The sequence below is a fragment of the Martes martes genome, assembly GCF_963455335.1.
Source record: "Martes martes genome assembly, chromosome: X".
In the NCBI taxonomy this organism is placed as follows: Eukaryota; Metazoa; Chordata; class Mammalia; order Carnivora; family Mustelidae; genus Martes; species Martes martes.
Genome location: NC_137897.1, coordinates 39525330 through 39535161, shown reverse-complemented (window position 1 = coordinate 39535161; position 9832 = coordinate 39525330). Strand labels below are relative to the sequence as shown.

Here is a 9832-nt window from a genome sequence, read left to right as displayed (position 1 = left end):
TTTGTTTGGGAAACTGCCTCGGATTCAAAGTTGGTAGAAAGCTAAATTATATCCATGTGTTAAACACATGCTTTCAAATTCTGTTTGACAATAAAAATCTGTTTCAAAATTAAAGCAGGTAAGAATACTTAACCTCTGTGCATTTTACTATATTTTAATTATACCTCAATAAAAATTTTATAAACATTAAAGCAGGTATACAAAAACTGTCAGCCAAACTTATTTAAGTCAAACTGATTTGAAAACAGTAACACAAAAACCCTGACCTGGTACAAATCCCCCAGAATTGGTCTCACTTTGGGAAAGGCTCTGGGATCCTTCACAAATGCCTAAGCTGAGAATCAGAGCATTTTCCTTGGAAGTAGTACTTTTTTGTACCTTTGTAAACACTATCCACAAGTTAGCCTTTTATGCTTGTTAGACGGGTGAAGGAGTTACAAGTGCGTCCCCAACAAGCAGGTCTAGGAACAGGCACTGGACACTTAGAAGCATTAGGAGTATTGACTTGGTAAGGTAAGATACTGTGAAAGGAACTCAACCTTGTGCAGAGCAAAGGAAGAGGGTAGTGAGTCTGACAGTATCTGAGATGTTGGTCCCTGGTCTCTGCCCAAAGTGGGTTTCCAGATACCAGTGGAGTTAGAAACTGCCTACAGACAGGAGCTCTGAGAGTCACATGCTGTAGGTTCAAAAGAGAAGTAGTCTTAGTGTCTGATAATCACGGTCTCTTGCAAATCTGTAAAGGACGCAAGGACTCTTAATACGTATGTGCGTCAATGTGTTAATGTGACTGGAGAGCTGTCCCCAAGTATTTACTGAGCAAGTACTCTAGGCCCAGCTGTTCTCAACAGCCTCTGGCAGGAAAATTTCTGGATAATCTGTAAATCTTATAATGTGCTTGTGAAAATTAGACTTGAAACTGTTTCAAAAACTGCAACCCACTTCACTGTGGAGCGTTTTATTCTCACTACAATCCCTCCTAACATATGCGAGAGTCCTTTTGGTGTGGGGGTTCTCCCCAGTGTACGGGGTAAAGGCAAAGATTAAGCTATTCTTGGAGGGTGCTGATCACCTCTGCATTGAACTGTGGGAAAGGGGATGCTTCTTGCTTTTGCCGTGGCAATCCCGTCGAGAGTCGTGGGAAGGATTTTCCCTGTCTGAGCTAACTCTCCTGACCCTGACTTTCTCTTTATTCCCATCACTTTCTGCCTCTGAATCACTCAGCTCCAAATCTGGGCAATACCCATCGTTTTCCTGATAGGGAGCTCTCCCTGCAGACCGCCTGACAAGCTGCTTGCCCCAGAGCTGCTCCTTGGGGTTAATATTCTTGGTTGGCTTTGCACAGCATTGGAGGTCCTCTGTGGTCCTCACCCACCTGTTGGTGGCCTCTTTAAAGGACCTGCTAAAGTGTTCCACGGTGGATTTTCTAAAGGTGCCCTGACTGGCCAAGTGGGAGCCAAGCATGGACTCCTGGTTACAGAACATCTCACTTGAGCTGTCTTTTTGGGTGACATCTCCAGACCAGCTGCCCTCTAGGCCGTTGGATTTGGCAAGCTTGGAGGTAGGCTGACTTTTCCCGTTCCCAATGGAAGACTGCCCATGCAGGGCAGCCTGAAGGACCAGAGGCTTTCCCAGCGACTGCCCGTGATAGAACTCTGGAGATGGAGCTCTCCAAGCAGGACTGGGATCCTTCGCTTCGCTCCTCGGATGGCTGAGACTGGCCAGCAGACGGTTACTCTTGCTCTCTAGCGGATGTCTCGAGTATGACTTCGTTCTCATGTCTAGTGACTCCTGAGGTGCCTGCATGCTCCTTACGCTATGAACAGGGGAGCTGCTGGCAGGAGACAGGGCTCCATGATCAGGCTCTGTGGAGCTGTTTCGGCAGTCTTCTGGAGCTGATTTGGGCATTTTTAACTTTAAGGTAATTCTCGGTGGTGGGTAAAACAACGAGTTTTCTGGTGCATTTGTCAAAGGAAGTCCTGAGAGTGAAAAGAAAGATTCGTTTTAACAACTGACTGAAAGAATGGCGCGCTTGCTCACTGTGGCCCAGAGGCCCCCGTAGCCACCATTCCAGACGTCCGACGAGCCCCGGCTGCCCACAGATTCGCGCCACTGCATAGAAGCTGGAAAACTCAACGATGCCATTGTTCACAGTGAGACTCTCAGCCTCTTCCCCTCTGCTCTCCCTGTCCATAAAGGGATCCCAAAGATGAGTGTGCAGCCTCCTGTAGCCCCAGCCCTGCCCCCTCCATTTCTGAAAAGAATATCACTAGCCATGGTTTAGAACAGGGTCTGCCAATGTGTGTGTGTGTGTGTGCACGTGTGAGTACCGCACAGCACTTAGGATGTGTCTTAGAAAGACATTTCAGACCCTACCCCCAATCTCTCCTGCCCTTCCCAAAGCAAGTCAAATATAAACCCTCAAAGACATAGCAAAGGCTTTGGCGGATGAAGAGTAGGTGAATATGTGTTTTAATCCAGCAATAGCAGAAATGGTAGTGGGTGGTTCCCGTGTATTTTAGGTCTTGAACCTAAAGTAATTTCCTGACTGTGAATGGCCATCATGCAGGTGTGGGGCAGGTTCTGCAGTGGCAAGGCCAGCAGAAAAGAATCACAGCATTCCCGCCCACGGCCTGCTCTGGGCTTGGCTTGGGGAGTACTGGCTGTCAGTTACCTGGTTACGTCATCCTACGGACATATTTAGAACAGATCTTCCTTTCTCTATTACTTTGAATGCTCTAAAATCAAGAAAAGCACTACGGAACAACTCCTCCTTGCACAGGGACTTGACCTTTGCCCACGAGAGGACAACCAGTAGGTGCCCAGGTAACACATGTTCCTTCAGGGTGCATGGTGAATACTGACAGCTCCCATCTCCGCTGGGGGTGGGGGGGCTGCCACCTGCTGGTAGCACAAGCAGTGATGGGACTGGTTCCCACCGATCAGAAGCCACATGGTCTTGCAGCCAATCTCCTTGGCACATAGGGCCCCCACCCCTGCTTTCGTTTTTCTTGTCTGTCCTGGTGACTTTGTGGCCGAGCAGTCCTGCTCCCTCCTGCTATACCATTCTGCTGTGACCCACGGTCCTTACAAATAGCCCAGAGCTGTTGAGGCCTACCTGACATCTCATTTCTGGGTGTCACTCTTACTCTATGGCTGGCCCTTAGCTGGAGCTAGATTCTGTGCACCCTGCGTAGTGACTCCTGGTTGGCCAGGCTCTGCTGCCAACCTCTGTATTAAATGAGGTACCAGGAGGTTACAAATGTCACCGAACATGACTGTCATTGTAGCCAAGCTCCCCATGCTTAAGGCACTGTCCCTCTCAGCAAGTGGGCAGCAAATCCTACAGGCAGGGACTTGGTCTTGCTGACCGCTCTACTCTCTAGCTCAGTTCTTACTTCACAGGGGTAATCCACAAATAATCGTAAATAAGAGACAGAACCCAGATCTCCTAACTACTGGCTAAGGGTTTAACAGACTATCGTTAAGACAAGTAACCTCGGAATTAAATGTTCTCTGGAAACTAGGATTAGATCCTCTCCTAGTGATTTCTAAATGAGTCTGATGGTTATAGAATACTTTCATGGCTTTGACCAGTGGCCCTTGATATCTCCCTCACACCTAGATTATCTGCCCTAGACCTGCAAGTCCCCCAACCCCACCCTGGGATCTCTTGCCTCATAAGTTGACAGTGAAATGGGCCATGTTGTACCAGGGTTGGACTAGAGCAAATGAGGTATTTGACAAGAATTTTAAAACATTTTTAAGTAAAACAGTTGACATAAAATTTTAAATTGTTAAAATAGGATGTAACCAGAGTCTATATTAGGACATCTTTACTATAAGGTTACCTGCAGCAATTTCCTGATTAATAAGCTGGACTTGCAAACCGAAGATCTGTTCCTGTATTTTGTTCTGTGATAGTTTCAGCTTCTCTCGCCTGCTTATCATGTAGCACAGATTTCGGACCTGAAAGCCCAACCCGGAGCAGACAGAGATTTTTGTCATGTTACGTAAAACTGACAATTATAAATTGTTTAGCTAAAATGCAGACAACTAAAATCAAGCGGGGTACGGATGGGGGTGGGTGAGGAGAGAAGACAGAACACAGAAATCTACAGGAATTCACGGAGCACGTCAGTCAGGGGATCACGGGCCCCATATCAATCAGCGGCACAAAGGAGATGCTCCAGAGCGGCCTTCTGAAACCTACTCTCCCTGCGGTGTGATGGGCTCAGTGTTTACTGGCACAGCCAAGCTGGGAAGACCGGGTGAGGATTTAACATTTCAGTCTTCCCTTTGGATCCCCGAATAAAACAATGGCGATGCTGGATCCAGAATTTTCTAGTAAGCGCTGTACTAGCACAGCAGGATAAAGGTCTGCTGGCAAGACTGAAGGTGGCTTTTTTGCTCACACCTCCAGCTTAGCCAAATCTCCACAGTCACGACGGTACAATCCTCACACCCCCCTACTCCCCACCCCACTTAGACAAATCATCCTACCTCCCTTCCTGTGCCCCAGTTTATTCATCTGTAAATAGGGCTAACAATAGTACTTTCTTCACAGGCATCATGTTAGGGTTAAATGAGTTAATATTTATGAAATGCTTAGAACAGTGTTGTCACACAGTAAGTGCTATAGATGTGTGAGTTAAATTTCCCAAAGTGAGCCAGATCTAGTCCCTTCCAAATTCTGGTAGCAGTGAGAAAAACAAGACATCTCTATAATTATACTTGATTATAAAATTCTCTAGGGTAAACACAGGGCCAAACTTATCTTTGAATAAGAGAGTTAAGCTGAATTATCTGGTGTGGAGTATCAACCAGAGGCGATTTTGACCCCCCAAGAGGCATTTGGCAATCTGGAACCATTTTTGGTTGTCACAGCTGGGTATGTTGGGGGCGGGTATCTGCTACTGGGAGGAGGCCAGGGATCCTGCTGAGGACCTTACAGCATCCCCCACGACAAAGGATGGTCTCCCACAACGAGAACCATCCAGCCAGAATGTCAGCAATGCCAAGCTTGAGAAACTGATCTAGTTCTTTCCTTCACAAAATTCATTCTTTCAGCAGCCCATAGTCTCATGTGTCAGTAAAATATAGCTGAGCCAATTTAGGCTCGACAGTGAATAAAAACTAAACCAAATGAGAATTTATTTGATATAAGGTCCATATGTAAATGAGGGCTTTCCAATTCTCCTGAAATTGCCTGTCAAAAATTGAAACAGTCTCATATTTGGGGCCACAGTGCCATCAGAAGATAAGCAAGGACACAGAAGCCTACACTATAAATGAGCTGACCTTTAGAAAACAAGAGACAAACTGGAAGCAGGGCCTCCATTTCTACGCAGACCGAAACCTAAACAGTAACCACAGCTGATCACCTTACCCTCTCTAGGTCTTGCCGTAGGTGCATAAACATTCTCATGCGAGTGTGAATGCTCTCCTCTTTTGGCTGTACCAGGCCATTTTCTTCATCCTGCTTCGGAGGAAATAATGGCTTATTGAAGTTACTTTTCCGCTTCAGTTTCCAGTAGTTGTAGATGAAGTCCACGGCTAGTGTGGGCAGCCCCAGCTCTGAGGCCACATCTTCCACGCTGACCAGGGAATAGAACTCCTCCTCCAGCTCCCGAAGCTTCTGTGCTCGCAGGCTGGTTTTCTCGCTTTTGGTCTGGCTCTGTTCTGCAGACCTGTGTAGCGGGTACTCGGTCTCCCCGAGTTTCTGCCTATTTTGGCTGTGCTTGAGGCAATACGACTTGAACTTCACTTCATCCCCCTCATCTAGGATGGTCTTCATCTCTAGGCTGTGCTCAAAGGCACAGGTGACATGGAAGGCAGTGATGCAGCTTTTCACAGAGCACTGTGGGAAGAAAAGATGTGTTAAGGCAGCAGGGCTGGGTGTAGGGGGAGGGCGACACAATATCCCTGGGCTTCAATTGAGATCTCACAGGAAGCGAAGCAAAGCAAAGGCAGGGAGAAAACTGGTCCTAAATTGACCATGACAGTTGCTTTAAAAGTAACCCAGGAAATCTGCTTGTATAGAAAACAGAAAGAACAGAGGCAAAAAAAAAAAATTCTAACTGCCCTTTAAGATTTCATTCAAGCACTAAGTTTTTCTGAAAGGTCTTCCTTGACCCCTCTCTGAAGAGTCATGCTGTACCTTCTCTGTGCCCCCCACATCCCCTTATTATGTGTTTCTCTAATGGTACTTTTCACACTGTACCTACAGTAGAGTAAAGGTCAAAAATCCCTGACTAGAGCTCTTAAAGACAGAAGCTGTGACATTCATCTTTGCATTGCCATCAACTTTTCAAGAGGCAGGTTCATTTTTAGAAACATTTAGAAATGTTTCTTAAAAAAAGAAAAGAAAAGCTTCTAAATAAACAAAAGAAAAAACAAAAGTCAGTACTATTGCCAGAGCATCTACTGGTTCTAAAAAGGCCAGAGGATCTCCAATACCTACGTAGCCTAACATCTTGAAATTGTTCTTATGGAGGGGTGCTGTCCAACATGGTGGCCAGAGAGCCACAAGTAGCTATTCAAACTTAACTTAAAATGATATACAATTAAAAATTCAATTCTTTAGTCACATGAGCCACATTTCAACCATACTGGACAGCACAGGTTTCCATCACTGCAGAAAGTTCTATGGGAAATTAGGCCTACAGACAATCTGAGATTAAGTTTATAACATTCTGCTGTTCATTGACATAACACCTCTGTTAAGCAGCATGCACTGAGGATTCGTTTGCAGGGCGGCAGAGGAGGAAGAAGCTGGCCTGGGACATACCCCTGAGTTTCAGTTTGTCTTAATTACCATGTGTTCTGATTACAATGCTACAGCTTTCCTTCTAAAGACTTTTAAATGCATGGGTGCATGTATATGCTTACACAGAGGAAGGAGGGAAAGCAGTAGAGGATTTGTTTCTAAAAACAGTGGGAATTCCCATGGTGAAAGCCAATCTCAACTCTTTTGGAAGCCTGTATCTGGGCAGCAGACTGCTCAATTGCCTATATGTTGGTTTTTTGATGACTAAAAATAGGAAATAACCTTGGATACGAATAAAGACTAAAAAAATGCAAACCCTGACAGGTCTCCTTATAATAGATGGAGAAATTCAATACTTAAGATAACACTGGCAACCATCAAAGCTTTAATGGGGACAGATTCCATTTTGGCTAATTTTACAGGACACAGAACTCCAGAGATGAAATATAATTCTAAGATTATCTTATCCAGCCTCACATTTATTACTGCTTGTCCTTCCTTCTAGAGTACCTGCACAGTTCTACCTCTGCTGCCCCGCCCCCCCAACTCCTTCCACTTTTCAAGCAAGTGATAATCTAGCCACTTAAACTGCATTCCTGAGACAGCCCACCCCAGCTTTGGACAGCTCTACTGGAGAAGTCTGTTACCTTATACTGAAATCTGTATCCTTAAAAAGTCTATGTATTTGAAAAACCTCATGAAAATGAGGATAATGAAAGCCAAAACTGCACTTTTATTTGGGCCCCTTTTGTTATCACTTGGCTAAGAAACTAGCCAATCATTTAGAGAACACATAGCAAAAGGCATTCTTTAGCAAAAGATTAAAAGTGTTGGGCATAATGCTCTTTTGCTGTTTAGTAACTGATAAAATATGGGAGGAAAAAGAAAAAGGACTGTTTCCTATTCAAGGGGATGAATGTGTGACATAAAAAACTACTATTGATAGGAAGCTAGGGGCGCCTGGGTGGCTCAGGTGTTAAGCATCTGCCTTCAGCTCAGATCATGATCTCAGGGTCCTGGGATTGAGCCTCACATCCGGCTCCATCGCTCAGTGGTGAGTCTGCTTTTCCCTCTCCCTCTGCCTTCTCCCTCTGCTCATGCTCTCTCTCTCTCTCAAATAAATAAAATCTTTAAAAAACGGAAGCCAAAACCAAACCATCTCAGGTCAAATTTATAGACATATGTAGAGACATAACTATAAGTTACTAAAAATAAAAGTTGTGTACTTAGACGAAAAATGGAATGACCTTAGGAAACTCTGCCATAAAATCCATTCAATTGCAAAAAAAGGTCATTCTATGATATTTATAGCTGAAGGTCTACATATTTTGATGGTAAAGGAGAAATGCCAAGCAAGTTTTGGTGCCAAAAATACCTCTTTACTCTTCTCCAAAAACATATACTTGGAACATTCTAGTAAACAAAATGCCTTTATATACATCTCATTTATTTCTACTGTAACCACTTAAGGTGACAGAGGAGGTATGATGTTGCCCATTAAAATAAGAGGTTTATCGGGGTCCTGGGTGGCTCAGTGGGTTAAGCCTCTTGCCTTCAGCTCAGGTCATGATCTCAGGGTCCTGGGATCGAGCCCCCGCATCAGGCTCTCTGCTCAGCGGGGATCCTGCTTCCCCCCACCTTCTCTGCTTGCCTCTCTGCCTACTTGTGATCTCTGTCTGTCAAATAAATAAATAAAATCTTTAAAAACAATAAGAGGTTTATTGAGATATAGTTCATGTGCCATAAAAGTCACCAATTTTAAGTATACATTTCAACAGTTTTAGTATGTTTACAGAGTTTTGCAACCATCACCAGTACATAATTCCAGTACATTTCATCACCCCAAAAGAGAAATCTCCTGCCTACCTGTAGTCACTTGCTGTTTCCAATCCCAGTGTCAAGCAACCACCAATTTAACTTCTGTGTTTCTGTAGATGTGTCTATTCTGGACATTTCATATAGGAGAAATCATACAACATGTGGCATGTTTGTCTGTTTTTTTTCACTTAGCATGTTCTCAAGGTCCAACCGTGTTGTAGCACGTGTCAGAATTTCATTCTTCTAAAAATGTGCCAAATAACGTTCCATTGTATGGATATACCACATTTGTTTATCCATTCATCACTTGATGGACATTTGAGTTGTTTCCACTTTTTGGCTATTATGAAATAATGCTGCTGTGAGCACTGTGTACAAGTTTTTGTGTGGACATATGTTTTCATTTCTCTTGGGTAAGGGGCATTAAGGGATTAACCTTGCCCAAAGAAAGGTTGGCCCTGTGCCCCCAAGCTCCTAAGAGGTAACCTTTAAGCCTCTGGAATGTCCTGACTGATAAGAGGGTCTTTGTTTATCTGGGGTCCTTGGCCATGTCAGATAGTCTATGCTAAACAATGTGATTTATGGCGGTGGCTTTGGGTCACATGGGATCAGCCTGACCTCTGGAGGGACTGGAAACTACAGTTAGCCATGAGGGTGGTCAACTGTGTCTAAGCCACCAACTCCTGATAAAACTGCTGAATGCTAAGACCCCAGCTGAGCTTCCCTGTTTGGCAATACTCTGTGTATTACCACACATCGTTGGTGGGAGAAATAAACAGTGTCCACAAGACTCTGCTTGGGGAGGACAACTGGAAGCTCCATGCCTGGTGCCTCCTGGACCCTGCCCTATGTGCCTCTCCCCTTTGCTGTTTTTAATCTGCATCCTTTGACTGTAATAAACCGTAACCAGGAGTATAATGGCTTTTCTGAGTTCTGTGAGTCCTAGTGAATTATTGAACCCGAGCGTGGTCCTGGACACCTCGCAAACTGCAGGTGTATACTTTGAAGTGTAGTTGCTGGGCCATATGGTGATTCTACATCTAACCGGTTGATGAACTGTCTACCTGGTTTCTACAGTGCCTGCATGTTTTACATTTCCACCAGCAAAGCACAAGTGTTCTGATTCCTCCACATTCTTGCCAATAATTGTTATTGCCAGCCTTTTTGATAATTATCACCCTAGTGAGTATGAAGTGGTATTTCACTGTGGTTTATTTATTTATTTATTTATTTGGGGGGGGGGGGATA

General features: G+C 44.5%; 1 protein-coding gene across 1 annotated transcript in view; it reads right to left on the bottom strand.

Annotated features, from left to right (window-relative positions):
- Positions 1 to 1065: 1065 nt before the first annotated feature.
- JADE3 (jade family PHD finger 3) overlaps positions 1066 to 9832 on the bottom strand; it is a gene marked incomplete at its 3' end in the record, with an annotated part of 59006 nt that continues 50239 nt past the window's right edge. Inside the window, exons 8-10 of the mRNA XM_080795887.1 lie at positions 5387 to 5857; positions 3849 to 3966; positions 1066 to 1976 (exon numbers count right to left, since the gene is read on the bottom strand). Of these exons, the coding sequence (XP_080652013.1) occupies positions 1066 to 1976; positions 3849 to 3966; positions 5387 to 5857 (1500 nt within the window). The remainder of the gene's footprint in view (positions 1977 to 3848; positions 3967 to 5386; positions 5858 to 9832) is intronic.